A 22,111-nucleotide genomic window follows, 5' to 3' on the forward strand; every position below is an offset into this window, starting at 1 on the left:
GTTTTTGTGCTGCTCATGAATATGAAAGGATGTGGGTGTTTTATATAGTTGTAGTCCTGTGCAATTATTAGACCAAAAGGCTTTGTAAATTTTTAATTAAATGAAATACATAATCATCATCAATGAAAAGCAGTTCCATAAAATGTTTGATATTGTTAGCTTCCAGGATGGATCTTGGAGGAGGTGGAGGTAATTTGTTTCCAAATGGAAAATTACAAAGAACATTTTAATTGTAGACTTAGGTGATGATTGAAAAACATGCAAATGAAGTGCCATTGATTCACCCTGACACTTGATTCCCCGCGGGTGAAATTGAGCTCACCAGAGCCTGTTTCTGGGGTGCCACGGGGCTCCCTGAAGTTTCGGAAATGGGTTGCGGCACATGCACACATATCTAACAGGGAGGGTGCCAGTTACCAAATTGGCTAAAAAGTTCATGTGGATGTGCCAGGACTGACGACAGAATGCAGAGCAGACACTGCAAGATATCAGTCATTGTGCGTTGCCCTTTTCAACCTGTAGTCCCCACAATGTTCCATCTCAGCATCACACCACTGTATGTAGCATGAAGAAACCTCAGCAATTCCATCCCTCGCCATCGCACTGATATTTAACGGGATTGTCAACTACTTCCAGGTTAATTGCTGGCTCACCTCATCTCATTGCTGCTGCAATTCTAAGCATTCTGGATGTTTTCCACAATTCTCTGAAGTTTTAGGTGTTCACAGCGAGTGATGTGCAGTTGTTTTTCTGCTGACTACAAAGCTTTCCTGCCAGAGCTGGGTGAACAAGCGGACTCTGCCCTTAGCAATGAGCAACATAGTGGGAATGAAAGGTGGTCAACCAGAGCAAGTCCAGCTACTAGAAGAAGGAGGATGAGAAGCAGATTAAACAGGGGTTTGTAACCACTCAGTGTCATTTGGGAGTCATTCTCCTAGCTGGGGTCCACATTGAAGTTCAGTGTTTGATTAAGGAAGTTGTGACAGAAATATGCAATCAGGCACAACTCCAATCTCACAAGAGGGTCTGTAACTTATAAAATGACCATGAGCTACAAACCTCTCCATGTTTTGCTCCTTCCAGGATGATAGTGGGGATATTGGCAATATCTAACAGTTTACAGTGCAAACAGTTCACTTATCTTCAGTTGCTTCATCAGTTTTCCCTCCATCACAAGGTTAGAGGTGGAAATGTTCTCTGATAATTGCACAGTATTCAGTAAGTTCAGTAATTCCTCAGATACTGAAATATTTCTGTCCATTGGCAAGAAGACCTGGATACCCTTTAGGCTTGGGCTAGTAAACAGAAGGTAACATTGGTGAATGAAAGTGTCCAGCAGTGACCACCTCCTAGAACAGAGAATGCAACCATCTTCCTTTGACATTGAATTACATTACCATCACTGACTCACCCACCATTCTCGTTTTTGTGTTACTATTGACCAGAACCTGAACCAGACCGACCATAGAAATATTATGATGACAAGATCAGGTCAGAGGCTGGAATTCTATTGTGCGTTCTAACTTCTCAAAGCTTGTCCACCTTCTTCAGGCTTATGCCTGAAACGTCGATTCTCCTGCTCCTTGGATGCTGCCTGACCTGCTGCGCTTTTTCAGCAACACATTTTCAGCTCTGATCTCCGGCATCTGCAGTCCTCACTTCCACCTTCTACTAGACACAAGCCAGGAGTGTGTGTGCAGTTTTAACAACACTTGAAGCTTAACACTAGATTGGCACTCCATCCACCTCATTTAATATTCACTCCCTCCATCACTGATGCAGTGTGGCAGCAGTGTGTGTGATCTACAAATCATAAACAACACACCTAGCATTGCAAGAGCATCTTCCATACCAGCAACCTGAACTACCTTGAAGAACAAGAGCAACAGAGGTATACAAACACCTTCACTTTCCGACTCATGGGAATGTCCTTCCCAAGTCCCTCAAACTGCAGAAGAAGCATCCATAAAAATGACAACCATTTCAAGCATCTTATTTCATCTTGTTCATTTTGCTCTTTCCTATGTTGCCCTTTTTAAGGTGGTCATTACTGCTCCGCACTTGTGAACTTCCTTAGGAGTCTAATTCTCCTCAAGTACCATTCAATATAATGGCAGATCCCAAGACCACGCACTGTTGTACTGTGTTTATTTAGGAGATTTCTTTGTGCTTTGTCCTTTATCTTCTCCTGCCTTTCGCCAGTGCTGTGATAATCAATAATTGCTCTTCACATTCCTGTTGTAGCAATTAAAGCATCGCATTAATTAAGGAGATTCACAAGCAAGCAGGAGGTTGATGGGGTACTTTGCAAATGAAAATCTAAAAAAGCTAAACCTCCTTACCCACATTTCACTCTTGAGTAACCATCTTGAATATTCTAAACTCATGTGCAAGGCAAAGTGACTAAGAAAGTTCTAGAAGCTGGTCGCTGAACCAGGTAATCATTATAAAGATGGCATCGCTGTCTATTTTCTTGCTTGGCCATACTGAGCTCTGAGGAACCACCCACACATTGCAAACAATATTGTTTTCTGGGATCATCAATCAAAAGAGTTCTGAAAAGCCAGTAATTTTTATTTGTGTAACATTCCTGTGTATTTATTTTTTAAAGATACACATGACAAAGGTTAATGTAGTCTGATGTCTTTGTTGAAAAACAAACAAGCCGTTCTGAGGATGGACCTTAAAATCACTCCAGTGTTGACACCAGTTGCATGTGACAAAACCGATTGACTGATTCACTTCATGAGCATCTGAGGTTGCATTTACATGATTGGTAAATGTAGCAAGAAGAAAAAGTTTAACCGTCGAACTGTTACTTAACATGGAATGTAATGCAGACACTAAAACCCAACCGGGACTGCTGTAAAGTGGAATGGGAATGTTTCTTTCCAGGGATACTCACTGCACTTTGCTGAGACAATATCTCGAGCTGTGGTGTGAATAAACAATTATTCGTGAGGCTTCTACATAAAAACTGGTTTCCTTAATTTCAAAGGTGGGCAAAATCCCTGCAAATATTGTTCTCCAACAAAAAACAATGCTCATTTATATTGTGGACCCAGTATACCACTGGTCACAGGCCTCCAGTCTAAAAAGCTCCCTCCACCATGTCCTTCTGGGGTCTTGTACCTTCGAGCCAAATGGCTACTTCTCCCTGTATTCTATGTGATCTAACCTTGCTAACCAGTTTGCCATGAGGAACCTTGTCTTACTGAAGTCCATATTGATCATGTCAACCGCTCTGCCTTCATCAATCCTCTTTGTTACTTCTTCAAAAAACTCAGTCAAGTTAGTGAGACATGATTTCCCACGCACAAAGCCATGTTGACTATTCCTAATCAGTCCTTGCCTTTCCAAATACATGTACATCCTGTCCCTCAGGATTCCCTCCAACAACTTATCCACCTCTGGTGTCAGACTCACCTGTCTATAGTTCCCTGGTTTTTCCTTATCACCTTTCTTAACTAGTGGCACCATGTTAGTCAACCTCCAGTCTTCCAGCATCTCACCTGTGGCTATTGATGATCCAAAAATCTCAGCAATGGGCCCCACTTCCCTAGCTTCTCACAGAGTTCCAGGGTACACCTGATCAGGTCCTGAGGATTTATCCACCTTTATGCATTTTAAGACATCCAGCACCTCCTTTTCTGCAATATGGACAATTTTAAGATTTCGCTATTTATTTCCTGATGTTCTATATCCTTCATATCCTTCTTCATTGTAAAGACTGATGCAAAATACACATTTAGCATATCCCCATCTCCTGCAGTCCCACACATAAGTGGCCCTACTGAGCTTTAAGGGGCCCTATTCTCTCCCTAGTTACTCTTTTGACCTTATGTTATTTACAAAATCCCATTGGATTCTATTTAACCCTTTTTGACCTCCTGATTTCCCTCTTAAATATACTCCTACTGCCTGTATTCTCTTCTAAGTCTCAACCTTTCACTTATAAAATGCTGAAAGTCATCTTGGATTAATCAATTATTCCAACATCAGCAAAATGTAACGAATACTATTAAAGGCCTCTCTTTCTTATCAGTGATTTAATTGGCTGGCTATGTCTTTTGAGGGAAGTTTGAGCAATTTGGGCCGATACTCCTTGGAGTCAAAAAGAATGAGATGTGATCTTACTGATGCATCGAAGAGTCTGATGGGGTTATACTGGGTGGATGTTGAAAAGATGTTTCCTTACCTGGAGTAATTTGAATGAGGGGGCACAATTTTAAAATGTGGAGCTTTAATTTGTCTCAGATAAACAGTGAAGGTTGGTTCATTGAATATATTCAGTAAGGCTGAATTGATAGATATTTCATTGGCAAGATATAAAGGTTCCAGTGTTGGACTGGGGTTGACAAGGTCAGAAGTCATATGACACCTGATGAAGGAGCAGTGCTCCAAAAGCTGGTGATTTCAAATAAACCTGTTGAACTGTAACCTGGGGTTGTGTGAGTTCTGACATTGGCAAGGAAGTCAATGGTTATAGAGATCAGACAGGAAAGTAGATTTAAGGCTGCAATCAAATCTGTCAATGAATGGCAGTCTTCATGGGTCAAATGACCTATTTGTTCTGCGGTGCCCTATGCTATTGTATGAAGTAATGGTGTGGTGTCTTGATGTATTAACAGGCCAAAATCATTAAATCTAGAACATAGATTCATGTTCCTAGTTCCCAGGCAGAAAGGTCATGATTTTACCACTGTCCTCTAAGATAGATGCCAGTAGGAAAGCCTGGAAGGTGAGAGGGAGGATTAAAGGTTGAATTGCCTTTGATTACATTTAACATTCGAAGCTTTGTCTGGATCAAAGCTTCATACCACATGAATATCTGATATAGATGAAGATTCAGCGTGGGCCTGGCATGTGTCGGAATTTCCACATCCAGGTGCCACTCCTCCTCTCAGATATGAGGAGTAACTCAAACTGTTCATTGCCAAACAACACAGCAGCGTGTCCAACTCTGGTTCTCAGCTTTAATCTTTGTTTTCACTGAAACAGTCACATTTCTGCTCTTTGGCAGAAATACTGAGGGAAATACTGAGAATGTTGCGATCAAATATTAATCCTGATTTAGTGACTTTTGATCTTAACCACAACTTTAACTTAATTTGAAGCCCATGTGCTTTACTCAGCCAAGGATAATATGATGAACTCAAAAGCAGAACGCGTTCATCCAGCTGCAGGATTAAATTTTAAATATATTATTAGATTCTACATTTTTTTCTTTGTCTGTAGCCACTTTGTTTTGCAGAGATGGACCAGGATAAATGTAAAAGTGCAATTAAATAATCTACAATTGTCTTGGAATTCACAGAACAGCAGCATGATATCTGTGATATCAGTTTCTCTTCAGTCGCTGTAAAAACATTGGAGGAGGTCATAGAGTCATAGAGATGTACAGCACAGAAACAGACCCTTCAGTCCAACTTTTCCATGCCAACCAGATATCCCAACCTAATCTAGTCCCACCTGCCTGCACCCGGCCCATATCCCTCCAAACCCTTCCTATTCATATACCCATCCAGATGCCTTTTAAATGTTGCAATTGTACCAGCCTCCACCACATCCTCTGGCAGCTCATTCCATACACGTACCACTCTCTGTGTGAAAAAGTTGCCCCTCTCACCCTAAACCTATGCCCTCTAGTTCTGGACTCCCCAACCCCAGGGATAAGACTTTGTCTATTAATCCTATCCATGCCCCTCATGATTTTATAAACCTCTATAAGGTCACCCCTCAGCCGGAAAACAGCCCCAGCCTGTTCAACCTCTACCTCTAGCTCAAACCCTCTAACCCTGGCAACATCCTTGTAAATGTTTTCTGAACACTTTCAAGTTTTACAACATTTTTCCGACAGGAAGGAGACCAGAATTGTACGCAATATTCCAACAGTGGCCTAACCCAATGTCCTGTACAGCTGCAACATGATCTCCCAACTCCTGTACTCGGTGCTCTGATCAATAAGGTTGCATCCACAGTTCACACTACAGCTGTAAGTAATGAAAGAGATGTTTGTTTTACAGAGGACTCTGGTCGGAAGCTGTCAATTGAAGAAGAGGAGGCAAAACGGATTGCAGAAATGGGAAAACCCATTCTGGGGGAGCATCCAAAATTGGAGGTCATCATTGAAGAATCCTATGAATTCAAGGTACAAAAATCTTCTTTTACCATTTTAGGCTGTGATAGGCCATGTGATAATTTATCATAACAGAAATAAGAGATTAATCATGAGTATTAAGAGATTTTGGAGATACCGGGGAAATGATATGGAGGTCATGCCACGGTCTAGGTGAATGGTGGGGCAGGCTTGAAGAGGCAATCTGTCAACTCCAGTTCCCAGTCCCGATGTTCCTATGTCTGCATTTATCTGGGAATTGACTTTGAACACAGGATTATTTATATTACGCTCTTGTCTAATAAATTCAGGTGAATAAGGGCCAATTATTTCACATTCCGGTATCAGAATAAATGGGTTAGTTGGAAAAAAGTGTATTATTAATGGCAAAGATGACTGGGGGATGTGCTAAATATTGGTAGAGCACACACACAGTTAATCCCGAGTTTCTCAGAGAACGTTGTGTTGACCCTTTTATTGTTGCAGTTCCCCTTGATTTCATGGTGGTCCTAGACTTACAGACTTTCACAAGTTTGGAGCAGAATTTTCACTCACCTACCATCTGCAATATTTGAATATATTCAGTGGGTGCCTGGCAGGATTATTGCTGCTATCAGGACACCACCTTGGGAAAGTAGGGAAAATCAATCCTGGCGTTTTTGGAAGTGGTGAACTTGACTGCACTCTCAGCTAAAATGTAAATGTCTCCTGTTCATGCAATACCAAGAATGCATGGTGTCCCAAAAGAGCCCAGGCTTATAGTGGTGGGTAATATAGCATTCAACATGTTCCTTCCATCTCAATTGAATAAAGGTGCTGCGTTTGAGAAAACACATCAGATAGCTGACATTGGTTTCAATAGGAAGACCCTCAGGTGGTGTCAGAATGTAAGAGCCAATGGAATATCTATTTGCACAATTTCCTTACCCTCACTTTGTTCTCTACCCCTCCTAAAACCTGCTGGAATTATGTTGAGCAGCCAGACCTTTTTCTGAAGAAAGCTCCACCCTCACTTCCTGCTGCTATCCTCAGAGTTCTATCTGGTAATGTACATCACTCTGAGATATCTCTCCAATTCAGTCATGAAGAAATCCATGCTACAAATGCTCACGTGAAGGACTGGTGCAAACACAATGAGTTGGATGGCCTTCTTCTTTTCACCTTAACGACTCTGTGATACGGACATTTGTTAATCTCTCTGAGTAAACTATTTAAAATCACCTGGGCAAAAGTGAGGACTGCAGATGCTGGAAATCAGAGTCTAGATTAGAGTGGTGCTGGAAAAGCACAGCAGGTCAGGCAGCATCTGAAAAGCAGGAAAATTGACATTTCAGGCAATAGCCCTTAATCAGGAATAGAGGCAGGGAGCCTCCAGGTTGGAGAGATAAATGGGTGTGGGGTAGGGCTGGGGCGAAAGTAGCAAAGAGTACAATAGGTAGATGGAGGTGGGGATGAAGGTGATAGGTCAGAGAGGAGGGGAGAGCAGATAGGTGGGTAGGGAGATTGGCAGGTGCAACAGGGCATGAGGATGGTGCTGAGCTGGAAGTTAGGAACTGGGGTAAGGTGGGGGGAGGGGAAATGAGGAAACTGGTGAAGTCCACATTGATGCCCTGGGGTTGAAGTATTCCGAGGCGGAAGATGAGACGTTCTTCTTCCAGGCGTCGGGTGGTAAGGGAGTGGCGATGGAGGAGGTCCAGGACCTGCATGACCTTGGCAGAGTAGGAGGGGGAGTTGAAATTTTAGGTCACGGGGTGGAGGGGTTGATTGGTGCGGGTGTCCCAGAAATGTTCCCTAAAGCACTCTGCGAGGAGGCGTCCGGCCTCCCCAATGTAGAGGAGACCGCATCGGGAGCAACGGACACAAGAAATGACATTGGTGGATGTGCAGGTGAAATTTTGATGGATGTGGAAGGCTCCTTTGGGGCCTTGGATGGAGGTGAGGGAGGAGGTGTGGGCACAGGTTTTGCAATTCCTGCGGTGGCAGGGGAGGGTGCCAGAATGGGAGGGTGGGTTGTTGGGGGGGCGTGGACCTGACCAGAAAGTCATGGAGGGAACGGTTTTTGTGGAAATTGGAAAGAGGTGGGGAGGGAAAAGTATCTCTGGTGGAGAGAGCACAAGGTGGCACCGATGTAGCGGAGGAAGAGGTGGGGAATGGTGCTGGTGTAGCTATGGAAGATGGACTGTTCTACGTAGCCAGTAAAGAGACAGGCATAGCTGGGGCCCATGCGGGAGCCTACGGCTACCCATTTGGTCTGGAGGAAGTGGGAGGATTCAAAGGAGAAATTGTTAAGGGTGAGGACCAATTCAGCCAAACGGATGTGGTGGAGTGCCAGTGGAAGGGTACTGTTGGGGATGTCGGGAGAGGATGAAACAGAGGGCTTGGAGGCCCTGGTCATGGCAGATGGAGGTGTAGAGGCATTGGATGGCTATGGTGAAGATGAGGGTTTGTTGGCCGGGGAAACAGAAGTCTTGGAGGAGGTGGAGGGCATGGGTGGTGTCTCGAACATATGTGGGAAGTTCCTGGACCGGGGGGATAGGACAGTGTCGAGGTAGGTGGAGATGAGTTCGGTGGGGCAGGATTAGGCTGAGACAATGGGTCGTCTGGGGTGGTCAAGCTTGTGGTCTTGGGAAGGAGGTAGAACCGGGTAGTGTGGGGTTCCCGGACTATGAAGTTGGAAGCTGTAGGTGGGAGATCTCCTGAGGTGATGAGGTTCTGTATGGTCTGGGAGTTGATGGTTTGGTGATGGGGGGTGGGGTCATGGTTGAGGGGTCGGTAGGAGGAGGTGTCTTCGAGTTGGCATCTGGCTTCAGCAGTGTCGAGGTCAGTGCAACCAAACTACCACTGCACCCCCTTTGTCTCCTGGCTTGATGGTGAGATTGGGAATGGAGCAAAGGGAGTGGAGGGCTGCGCGTTGTGAGGGTGAGAGGTTGAAGTGGGGGAGGGGAGGTGGACAGATTGAGGCTGTTGATGTCCCGGCGACAGATGGAAATGAAGAGATCGAGGGCAGGTAATAGGCCAGCATGGGGTGTCCAGGTGGATGGAGTGTGTTGGAGGCGGGTGAAGGGGTCCTCGGAAGGGGTGGGAGTCCTAATGAAGGGCTTTTGCCCGAAACGTTGATTTTCCTGCTCCTCGGATGCTGCCTGACCTGCTGTGCTTTTCCAGCACCACTCTAATCTAGACTCTATTTAAAAACACCTTCTCCTCGATGCTAACTTGTGTTTCATACCCAAGACCATTCATATCACCCTGCACTGCACTTTTGTGGAGTCTTTCTATTTAAATAATTGTCTATTTGTTTCTTCCTATCAAAGTATATGACATCACACTTTCCTACATTATACTCCATCTGCAGGTTTTTTTGCCCACACACTCAAACTATCTATATCCCTTGTCCTTTACTTATCTCAATGTGCCTCACATCTATTTTTGTAACAACAGCAAATTTGAATACTTTACTCCCTATTAATAGAGATGATCAACAATTGTGGCTCTAGGACTGATCCTTTTGATAGACCAGTAGTTGCATTTCCAATCTGAAAAAAGACCCATTAATCTTGTTTCTCTGTCTTCTGTGTGTTAAATAATTCTGAATTCATGCTATTATGCTGAATAGGCTGGGGCTGTTTTCCCTGGAGCATCTGAGGCTGACGGGTGACTTTATAGAGGTTTATAAAATCACGAGGGGCATGGATAGGGTAAATAGACAAAGTCTTTTCCCTGGGGTGGGGGAGTCCAGAACTGGAGGGCATAGATTCAGGGTGAAAGGAGCAAGATATAAAAGGGACATAAGGGGCAACATTTTCAAACAGGCTAGTGTATTTATGGAATGAGCTGCCAGAGGAAATGGTGGAGGCTGGTTCAATTACAACACTTAAAAGGCACCTGGATGGGTATATGAATAGGAAAGGTTTGGAGAGATATGGGCCAAGTGCTGGCAAATGGGACTAGATTAACTTAGGATATCTGGGCAGCATGGACATGTTGAACAGAAGATTCTGTTTCTGCGCTGTACATCTCTATGACCCTATGACTCTGTATTATCTCTGATACCATATTGTGCAACAATCTTTTATGTGGCACCTGGTCAAATGCCTTCTAGCAATCCAAATACATTATATATACCAGATCCCCTTTATCAATTCCACTTGTTATATCTTCAAAGATCTTTCACAAAACCATCTTGTTGCTATTTGATTTTGTAAGATACTTCCAAATGTCCTGCTAATTCTTCCTTTAATAATAAACTCAAGTTTTTTTTCCCAATGACAGACATTAGCTTAACTTATCTAAAGTTTTCTGCTTTCTGTCTCCTTCCCATCCTGAATAGAGGCATCAGAGAGTTTTGTAATATTTAGACCAATGCCTCTATATTCACTGCTTTAAGGGTGGAACGTCCACTCACTGAGAGAAATAAGTCTATCTCTCCACCAACTTAGCTTTCCTGGAGCATGTGAAGGCTTGTTCCACTTGGGTTACCATCCAGGACCAGTTGGGGGATCTGTTGGGTGACCAGTCTGCAAAGCAGTCCTGTACCTCTACAGTTGAAACTCCTCCTTCCCCTTATTCAAAAACCTGACCTCCTCCCACTAATCCTCTCGCTTTTCTAGTTCTGAGACCCTGTCTCTCACATTTCTGACCAACTTCTCTCTGCAGCTGTTAATCTCCTCGCTTTCAAAACTTTTCCTGTCGTTCCCCTTCCCTGATAGAACACAATCTTCATCATTGCCCAAACTCTAACCTTGAACATAGTGTCATTAACCCCATCTCTTCTGCAACTCTTGATTGAATTCAACCCCTCCCCCCACACCAAAATGGCTTGAACCAATAATGAGTGATCCTTTCTGTGATTGTGACCATGGATCATTGTCTGTTTTTGTCCTCCTCAAACTCTGTGCGAACCTTCCACACTCAAGAGCATTATGTTCCTCTGATGCTGTCCAGCTCTGTTCAATGGTTCCTATTTAATTCATGGCACTTCCATTGTAGTCAGAAATTCACCACTAATAGAACGAGCACCAGGCAAGTTTTACAGTGTATGGAGTTACTCAAACCAAGCCCCATCCACATACTAATCTCTATTTTTTCCCGTTCTTGAAATGCATCAGTTTGAACATTTTCATTCTTGTTTTCAAATCCTCCCATTTATTCATCCTTCTTTCCCTCTGTAACTTTACAGTAATCCAAATGTTAATTTATAGCTTCTCCACACTTTTCATTGTTACGTTATTGGTAGCTGTGCTATCAAGTATCAGACTCTTAAAGTTGGGAATTCCCCCTATAAACCTCTCCAACTGTCTTCCCCTTGAAACTGACCTCTTTAATTGTTGAGGAGATGTTGACAGAATATCACTAGCTTAGTAACTGAGAGCCTTAAGCAAATGGTGGGAGGATATGGGTTCAAATTCCATTATGCTAAAATTGTGAATTTAATAAAAATCTGAAAGTTGAAGCTTGTCTAATGGCAACCCTATTGATTGGCAGAAGGGGAAACTCTAGAGCCACGTGCAGACTAGGTAAGGCCAGCAATTTCCTTCCCTAAAGGACAGTAGTGAACCAGATATTTTTTGTTAAATGTTAGGGGTATGGAAAATTTGCACCTCCACTTTGTGCTCCTGAGTGTTGTCTCAGAATCAAGATTGGAGTCAAGCACATCTGCTCGTGTTGTTTTTATCGCTGTCTGTATCCTGTTAAATATATATTAGAATGTAGAATTCTGGCTGCCAACTCATCTAATTATATAATCAGCAGCAATGACTATTTAAAGAGAAATAATAACACTACATTTAATCATCAGCCTGATTTCTAAAAGTGAACTTCTCTATTTAAAGCCGAGTCTGCTATCAACAATTAACTTGTCACATAACGTAAAATGTTCTTTAAAAACTAACACAAACACCAATATTGAGAAAATCACTACATAGCCATGAATCACCTGTGTGGTTAGATTTTTTCAGAGGCAGAAACAAGTTAACAGTAATGTTTCTTTACACATTTGCCAGTAACTTGTTTTTGCTATTCGGGTTTCCATAGATACTAGAGTAATCCTCAGTGTCCTGTAAACGGCTACCTTCAATCTTAAGCCAAAAATCATTCATTTTTCATTTACCTTCTGTATAGGTCAACCCCCAACATTTAACCAAAATAATTCAAACTCTTTGTACTTAACATTCAGTTGGCAACTGAAATCATTCTCATCCTACTTGGTATAATCATAGAATAGCACATCATTGCATGTGGCTGTGTCTACACACAGTAACATTTAATGTCAAGTCAACCATCTCATTGGTGCACACTGTCCTGCCAATCCTGGTTTCTCATATGACAAAGTGGTGTCAATAAGGAATGATTCATACACAGAGCGAATAATTGTGTAGCAGTGAGAGAATTCAACAGTGAGCAAAGTTGGAGAGAAATCAATGTAAATGAAAACAATTGGTTTTGTAAAGTATAGATTCACTGTTGTGCTGTTGTGTACAGGAGATAACTTCTGCTAATGGCAATATTCAAAACAAAAATATCCTCCCCCAGCAGCCATTCCCAAAATGAGCATCTCTAAGACTAAGGATGGATGGATGGATGAAGGCAACTTGAAACTATGACTGAGGAAAGCTTGGAGTTTCTGATTAGGAGGGTTATGACCTGGATGAGGGCTTAGAAGGGTGGGTTAGTAAATTTGCGGACGACGCTAAGATCGGTGGAGTTGTGGATAGTGACGAAGGATGTAGTAGGTTGCAGAGAGACATAGATAGGACGCAGAGCTGGGCTGAGGGGTGGCAAATGGAGTTTAATGTGGACAAGTGTGAGGTGATACACTTTGGCTGGAGTAATTGGAATGCAAAGTACTGGGCTAATGGTAGGATTCTTGGAAGTGCAGATGAGCAGAGAGATCTCGGTATCCATGTACACAGACCCCTGAAAGTTGCCACCCAGATTGACAGGGTTGTTAAGAAGGCATACAGTGTTTTGTCCTTTATTAATAGAAGGATTGAGTTCCGGAACCAGGAGGTTATGCTGCAGCTGTACAAAGCTCTGGTACGGCCACACTTGGAGTATTGTGTACAGTTCTGGTCACTGCATTATAAGAAGGATGTGGAAGCTTTGGAAAGGGTGCAGAAGAGATTTAATAGGATGTTGCCTGGCATGGAAGGAATATCTTACAAGGAAAGGCTGAGGGCCTTGAGGCTGTTCTTGTTAGAGGGAAGAAGGTTGAGAGATGACTTAATAGAGACATACAAGATAATCAGAGGGTTAGATAGGGTGGACAGGGAGAGCCTTTTTCCAAGGATGGGGTTGGCAAACACGAGGGGACACAACTTTAAAGTGAGGGGAGATAGGTATAAGACAGATGTCAGAGGTAGTTTCTTTACTCAGAGAGTAGTAAGGGTATGGAATGCTTTGCCTGAAACGGTAGTAGATTCGCCAAGATTAAGTGCATTTAAGTCGTCATTGGACAGGCATATGGACATACATGGAATAGTGTAGGTGGGATGGGCTTCAGATTAGTATGACAGGGAGGTGCAACATCGAGGGCCAAAGGGCCTGTACTGCGCTGTAATGTTCTATGTTCTATATAACGAGACCGAAAAGTCCGTGGCACGCTCAATCAGCTCCTTCTCCATGATGTTACTCATACAATAATAGACAGTACGTGGCACAGAAAAATGCCATTTGGCCCGTTGTGTCTACAACATTAAATAAAACAAGTCACCTAGTCACTTTCCAGCATTTAGGCCATAGACTTGTGGGTTATCAAATTGGGGTGAATTTCCAGGCTGCTAATTGAAGGATTCTACCTCTAGCATCCTTTCAGCCAGTGAGTTTCACCCCTCTACCACATCCCCATCTCCCCTCCAATTTTTCTCTCCAAACACTATGACTCCATGCCCCCTAGTCACTGACCCCTCTCCTAAAGTAAATCGTCCCTCCCACCTGCTTTATCCGGGGCCCCTCAATTTCATGTATCTCACTCAAATCTGAGGGCATTGCAAGGCCAACAACTCCTGTCTGCCCAATCTTTCTTCACAGTTGGATTTTTTCCAGTCTTGTCAACATCACTGTAAATCTCTTCTCTCCCATGGTTCCATCTTTTCCGCGGTGAGGTAGGAAGTACTGCACTCTCTACTCACGTTTTGACCTAACTAAAGATTTATGTCGGAGAAAGTGAGGAGTGGAGATCAGCGTCGAAGAATGTGGTGCTGGAAAAGCACAGCCGGTCAGGCAGCATCCTGCTCTCCTGCTCCTCGGATGCTGCCTGACAAGCTGTGCTTCTCCAGCATCACCCTTTTAGACTAATGATTTATGTCGGCTCATAAAGGAACGAATACCATATGTCATCCTAACCACCTGATTGACCTGTACTGTGCCTGCAAGGATCCATAGACGTTCAGCTCACAGTCCCTCACTTCCTCTCTATTCCACAGTATTCCTTCATTGACCGTGTATTGTTCGACCTTGTTTGCATCCCTGTGTCCCGTCCCCCCCCCCCCCCCCCCCCCCCTACACTTCTTGCTGAATATAGATCACAGTGATGGCTCAGTGAATCTGATGGCCTAAGCAGCCTTGTATAACCAATCAATGTGTCTGTAAACAAGCTCTTCCAGCAGCACAGGATGCTGGAGTGTTGGAGGCTGAGGGGTGACCTTATAGAGGTTTATAAAATCATGAGGGGCATGGATAGGATAAATAGACAAAGTCTTTTCTCTGGGGTGGATGTGTCCAGAACTAGAGAGCATAGGTTTAGGGTGAGAAGGGAAAGATATAAAAGAGACCTAAGGGGCAACTTTTTCACGCAGAGGGTGATACTTGTATGGAATGAGCTGCCCGAGGAAGTTGTGGAGGCTGGTACAATTTAAAAAGCATCTGGATGGGTATATGAATAGGAAGGGTTTACAGGGATATGGGCCAAGTGCGGGCAGGTGGGACTAGATCGGGATGGGATAACTGGTCGGCATGGACGAGTCAGACCGAAGGGTCTGTTTCCATGCTGTACATCTCTGTGACTCTGTGATTGGACGAGAAGACACTTTGCCAAGGCACCCAGGCTCTCTCATTAGCAGTCCTGAGTGAATGGGCTGTGGAGGCCTGCGACAAAATCCGAGCAGAGCTTATCGTCAAATTATTCAAGAAACATAAGACCATAAGACAAAGGAGTGGAAGTAAGGCCATTCGACCCATCACGTCCACTCCACCATTTAATCATGGCTGATGGGCATTTTACCTCGACTTACCCGCACTCTTCCCATATCCCTTAATTCCTTATGAGATCAAGAATTTATCAATCTCTGCCTTGGAGACATTTAATGTCCTGGCCTCCACTGCACTCCGTGGTGACGAATTTTACAGGCCTACCCTCTGTGGTTGAAAAAATGTATCCTCATTTCCATTCTAAATTGTGGGCTATCCAAGGAACTTGACGGCACAGGGGATGATTCTTTGCGGAATGATATGGCTAATGACAAAGTAAATGCTGCATCAATTCAAGCTGCAGATTGGAGCAAGTTATCTGAATCTGGAGTCATGGAGGAGAGTGACTTTTAAATGCATATTCAATGCCTGCTCCACTGCTGTTAAGTGCTATTCGTTTATGCACTGTCGAAAAGGAACTGAACGAATTTGTTAAATGGCTTCCATTTTTGGATAAATCTGATAAACTTAATGAATCCAGTATAAGGAAATAATGTCTGATCATGAAGGTTATCTATTAAATAATAAAAAATGCTTTTGGTGTCTTTTACACGATTCTTGAGCGTGTGTTGGCAGGAACAGTGTCTGACATTGCAGAGGCTGGGTTCCAACCTCTCCAAAACGTTAGTTATGTAAAAATCCGCCTCTTCTTAATGAAAGATTTAGTCTTGGAAGTGTGGCTTTTACATGAGTGTATTTAACATTGTAACGTTGTCCTTGCAGCCGCCATAGCAACAGCTGTATTCCACATCTTCAGGCAGCAGGAATAATAGAGTAATGGATTGTAATTGACCTTGTGTTAACATGATCAAAAACGAGTAGTCTGCATTCTCTAATGGGTAGGCACTGTTCAAACCAGTCAGAATCACATGAATCTAACAACCACTATAGCTGTTGTTTTGGCCCTAATTCCTGTGGTGTCTGTTTAACCGTAAAGTGAGTTTCTCTTGCCCACCCTGAGTGCCAACTCGGATTGGTACAAAGGTGGGTGACCCAAAAATAATGGCAACATTGTGTGAGCCAGTGTTTTGCCCCCTTCCCCAATTCCTACATGGGCGCAGGGAGAATGTGCAATCTCACCTGCATTCCTGCTCAGGCCGTTGACAATGGTCAGGGTCTAATGAAAAACGCGTGCAACCTGGGTTTTAAATCTGGTGGAGGCGGTAGTGTTGAGGAGCTGTCCGTCTCGGTTAACTGAGGGCAGGTATGAACGAAGTTGGAAACTGCCTCTCCCTCATAGCATCCAAGATTGGATTGAGGTCGACACTGAGGAAGTGGGGCTGCTCCTGTGCCCTGGGTGGCAAACCTCTGTATCTGTCTGTGATAGCTCGCTCATCATCTCTGGCTGATGAGGGGGTCAGTGCAAAATGCAGATCTGTCCCTTGGGAGGACCAGCATCCTCGGCAAAGGGGAATGCAAACAAGTCCTGCAATTTATCGGACCAGCCTGTGCTCTCATTGGACAGGAAGCTCACCTCCACATGAATGTAGGGGCTCACCGCCGGGTAAACCTGTAGTTGGTCTCCCCTTCTCCTGTAAACAGTGGTTTACTGACCTGGTAACAGACTCAGCTCCAGTTCACCACCACGATGCTGAGCGTCCAGGTCTGACCTGCCTGTGAAACCACTCTGCCCAACCTAGAATGCATGCCTTCATTACCCAAGTTGCTGCCATTGTGAGTAATATGGAAGAACAATCTCAAGTCTGCTGTTCTTCAGAGATTTCTTTCCAGCGGTCCCATCCCTGAATGCACTGCTCTCACATGGTGCTAAGACTCAGAGAACAGGGAGGTCCCCAGGCGAATATGACAGGTGGTGCCCTCAATTCAGATGTCCTGAGTGGCCAAAAAAAAATCAGACTAGTACTGGAAAAGTACTGCAGGCCAGGCAGCATCCAAGGAGCGGGTGAATCGACGTTTCGGCAAAAGCCCTTCATCAGCAACTCTAATCTTGACTCTAATCTCTGGCAACTGCAGTACCCACTTTCACCTGAAAAAAAATCAGATCTCTTGAACCCTATCCTGTAATCCTTAATTGGAGGCTACATGCACTGATCTCGGCTGAGCAATGATGTAACTCCCACTGCTATATTTGACACTAGGTCAGGGCGCAGAACTTAAAAGTATTCCATCTGTTTGATACAGTTGGGGTGCTGTCAGAACCTGTGTAACCGCTCTCCTTAGCGTTAGGAAGGAATGCAAAGAACCATGATCTTTGTCAAAGATTTTCTTCTCGTACAGCGAGGAGAATGGCCTCTTTAAATGACGAGACTGTTGTCCCTTGGTGGCCAATAAAATCCGGCCCGTGTAGGCTGCACAGCTTGCCAACTTCGGTTGCTGTGGGTATCAGTAACAATAATGAAGTCTCATTAAGCCTCATTGTAATTTCCATTAATATTGAAATCCCCAGAAGCCGTAATGATACTGACAGCCCCTCCTATGTTTCAAATCCAGCTCAGGGCTTCACTGCATATCCTGTCAGCCGTGCAGCTTCCAGCAGGCAGTGAGATAAAGGAAGGGGCTAACTTTGAGGAGCAGTGCACCTTAATCCTGTAGCCGGGATGCTAGCATCTCATTGGTAACACTTGGCTAATTAAAAAAAAACAGGGTTTACATTGTTTAAATGTAGTGTCAATCCTGCTGGCTCACTGAAGCCGGAGAGAGTGCTGAACTAACTGCCGTTATCTGTTCTCGCTCAATCCTGCTCTATTTCCCTAGGCAGTAACAGGGGCGAAAGTATTAAGCTTGTGAGTTAGGAGAATAAAAATAGTAATGCTTGTTCTTAAAAATAGCACGCTCTTATTGTGTCATTTGAAAAGCAAAACAAACAGAAGAATAGGCAGACTGGTGCTTTAATTGGTGACAGAATAACCACAGCAATTAAACCTGCTCACAGGGATTGGTGCACCATTTAGAAAAAAGACAATGTCAAGTGTTCCTTCAATTCTCTCCTCCAAGATTGTCGCACCAGTGAGGAGGTACACTTGTGAAGTTTGCCGAGAATCCACTTGACTGACAGCTTCATCTGTTCACCAGTGTGGCTACAGTTCAGGCATTCACATGTGAGTGCAGTGGAGCATCCGCACAGCTACAGAGTGGAATCTGTTTCGCCGCTGGGTAAAGGAAATGAGGGAGATCGAGAGTGAAACGAGAGACTGCCTGTGAAACATATGGGACCTGAAAGAGGCAGCGAAACAGAAATAGTTGTGGATCACAGCGGGATTTATTTCTCCCTGTTTACTGTTAAACAACATAGAAACAAAACGCAGAATGGGTTCATGCAGTCTGTTGAGAGGTGAATCTGTTCAGCTTTAGTTGCTGATTGGTTGACACTTTGGGCAGCCCAACAGAGGAAGGATTTAGGAAAATGGGATCCATGTTGATTGCTTCATTGGAATGGCGCCAGAGCTTATCGTTATGAAGGCCTGCATTTTATACTTCTGCACCTGACCATTGCATCTGAAGGCAGAAGGGTGCATTCCAGCAATCCTGCCCCTGCCAGCCAATAGGCCAACCGATGCTGTTAAGTAGGGAATGAGTTCCCCTTTGAGAGCCCCATGCTGAGGTTTCAGTGTTAACCATCCAGCATTGCAAGCTTCCCTGTGTGAGTTGCTGCAGAAGATACTCCTCATTAAACAACCACTTGGGCCTATCCCCACAGCTCCAACCACCTTTACCATCTCCATGTGACCTCTCAAGCCTCTAATTCCCATTTCTTTCACTGCCAGCTAGAGACCAGGCTTGATGCTCAACCCCATCCTGTCATCCTGATCCAAAGCTGACTGCCTGTATCAGGACAGCTCTCTGACTGGTGACTCTAGATGCGATACCTTCTGCTCCCACATTATTAATGGAAATTAATCTGGTCTTTTGAATAATGCTGCCCAGAGAGGCAAGATATGACTTGCTGCGGGGCTTAGAAGTTTGGGACACAACCTGTTTGACATAGAGTCATAGAGATGTACAGCATGGAAACAGACCCTTTGGTCCAACCCGTCCATGTTGACCAGATATCCCAACCCAATCTATCCCACCTGCCAGCATCCGGCCCATATCCCTCCAAATCCTTCCTATTCATATACCCATCCAATTGCGACTTAAATGTTGCAATTGTACCAGCCTCCACCACATCCTCTGGCAACTAATTCCATACACGTACCACCTTCTGCGTGAAAAAGTTGCCCCTTAGATCTCTTTTATCTCTTTCCCCTCTCACCCTAAACCTATGCCCTCTAGTTCTAGACTCTCCGAACCTAGGGAAAAGACTTTGTCTATTTACCCTATCCATGCCCCTCATGATTTTATAAACCTCTATAAGGTCACCCCTCAGCCTCTGTCGCTCCAGGGAAAACAGCCCCAGCCTGTTCAGCCTCTCCCTATAGCTCAAATCCTCCAACCCTGGCAACATCCTTGTAAATCTTTTCTGAACCCTTTCAAGTTTCACAACATCTTTCTGATAGGAAGGAGACCAGAATTGCACGCAATATTCCAATGTCCTGTACAGCCGCAACATGACCTCCCAACTCCTGTACTCAATACTCTGACCACTAAAGGAAAGCATACCAAATGCCTTCTTCACTATCCTATCTACCTGTGACTCCACTTTCAAGGAGCTATGAACCTGCACTCCAAGGTCTCTTTGTTCAGCAACACTCCTTAGGACCTTACCATTAAGTGTGTAAGTCCTGCTAAGATTTGCTTTCCCAAAATGCAACACCTCGCATTTATCTGAATTAAACTCCATCTGCCACTTCTCAGCCTATATGGTCAAGATCCTGTTGTAATCTGAGGTAACCTTCTTCGCTGTCCACTACACCTCCAATTTTGGAGTCATCTGCAAACTTACTAACTGTACCTCTTATGCTCACATCCAAATCATTTATATAAATGATAAAAAGTAGTGGACCCAGCACCATTCCTTGTGGCACTCCACTGGTCACAGGCCTCCAGTTGAAAAACAACCCTCCACCACCACCCTCTGTCTTCTACCTTTGAGCCAGTTTTGTATCCAAATGGCTAGTTCTCCCTGTATTCCATGAGGTCTAACCTTGCTAATCAGTCTCCCATGGGGAACCTAGTCGAATGCCTTACTGAAGTCCATATAGATTACATCCACCACTCTGCCCTCATCAATCCTCTTTGTTAATTCCTCAAAAAACTCAATCAAGTTTGTGAGACATGATTTCCCACACACAAAGCCGTGTTGACTATCCCTAATCAGGATTATGAGGTTAGAAAGAAGGAAAGACTTCAAAATACCTTCAGTAATCTCAGGATGTTCCAAATGGACTGCTTTTGCCATGGAGTTATTGTGATAATATCGAAGGAGAGGCTCATTTAGAGAAAAACAGAACCAGGCACAGTGGGCTAAGCAATCAGTGTTTGTGTTATTAGTTTTTCTGATTCCAGTTGCTGCTTTGAGAGCTGCACCTGAAAATTGTGTTATGGAGCAGGAAGCGCCAAGTTATATTCACATCTCAACATCAATAGTAGCATAGCTGATAATTAGGATGTTCAAAACACACATTGGAATTACTGAAACTTCACTTCGTATCAGTCTGTGAAGAGGTGTCAACTCAAGGTAGTCTCATGCCACATGCTGCAGTACAGTGCGGTAGCAATGCATCAGTTCCGCGACACATTTGTCAATGGGGAACAGAGAGCATCTTCCTGTAAGAAAATGCATTGTATGACTTCTGAGTGTATTCAAGTCTCATGAAAATAACCGAAAATGATCAAATTAAAAGACTGATAGCTTTAGAACTGCACAGGTAGGGGGCTTAGTTGAATTACACCCAAGCAATGGAAGGTGACTCATTGCCTCAAAGTGTCAATGCTACAGTTTGGAAGTTGTGTACTAGCACGACCGTTTGACATATTAGCACAACAAGCATAAATCAAGCTGTTGTCTGCTGGAACCACTAGAAGATGATAATAACATAATTAATCAGCATGGAGCAATTCAGCAATTCAGAAGAACAACATTCAAACCACCTGCTGAAACAATGAGTGCAGAACACCCAGTGAATTTTAAAGGCAAGTGCCTTTGTATTGAGGGCAGTGATTACATTGAAGAATAGTTGTTTGGTAGCATGGAAGTTGTGTTTGGTGTAAAAAGACATTTTTTCAAAGCTATTTGTCTTGCACTCATCAGAACTATTCACATGAATATCAGTGCATTCCAGCTGGAAGCTACATAAATTAATACATAGGGCTGTGGTCTTTACAAGCAACAAGAACATGTACATACAATGTGTCTGTTTCAACACAACTAATTTAACTAATGTCTGGTTTAAAATTATATCAAAGCTTGGCATTTACCTGTCAGTTATCATACAACTAGTCCATTCTCCACAGCAACTGTTCGACCAATCAAAATCCACTTGCCAACCAATCAGCACTCTCTCCTCAATAGAGTAAGAATGTTTTCTCTTTACATTGGTATTTCTTGTGAATTGTCCTGATGAGTGCAAGACAAGAACCTTCGACAAATGTGTCTTTTCTCATCAACACTGTGATGAATTTGCTTTCCTGTGATACGGTGGCTTTGATTTTCACACAAAGCAGGTTGGGTGTGTGGGGGGAGATGTATGTTGCTGGGGAACCTGATAAAGTCACTTTAACAACATATGTTTTAATGAACTCCATTGAGACCCAACCCAGACTGGCTATCTGGCATGTAGTTAGGTGTAGAAATTTAGTCACTTCAACAGGGATGACTTTATTGAATGGTTAAATTTGAGATCATATAGCCATATAAAACATTGAGAATGAAGGGAAACTTTGATAGGGGTGGCATTGTGAGCTGAACGC

The 22,111-nt window shown here is 43.7% G+C and overlaps 1 protein-coding gene across 2 annotated transcripts in view; it reads left to right on the plus strand.

Annotated features, from left to right (window-relative positions):
- The window catches only part of slc8a3 (solute carrier family 8 member 3), a 509,326-nt gene that overhangs the window by 419,485 nt on the left and 67,730 nt on the right, over positions 1-22,111 (plus strand). For both annotated transcript variants that reach the window (XM_072569197.1, XM_072569196.1), the window contains exon 5: positions 6,027-6,151. In XM_072569197.1, coding sequence (XP_072425298.1) covers positions 6,027-6,151 — 125 coding nt within the window. The remainder of the gene's footprint in view (positions 1-6,026; positions 6,152-22,111) is intronic.

The sequence above is a fragment of the Chiloscyllium punctatum genome, chromosome 4 (genome assembly GCF_047496795.1).
Source record: "Chiloscyllium punctatum isolate Juve2018m chromosome 4, sChiPun1.3, whole genome shotgun sequence".
NCBI classification, from domain to species: Eukaryota; Metazoa; Chordata; class Chondrichthyes; order Orectolobiformes; family Hemiscylliidae; genus Chiloscyllium; species Chiloscyllium punctatum.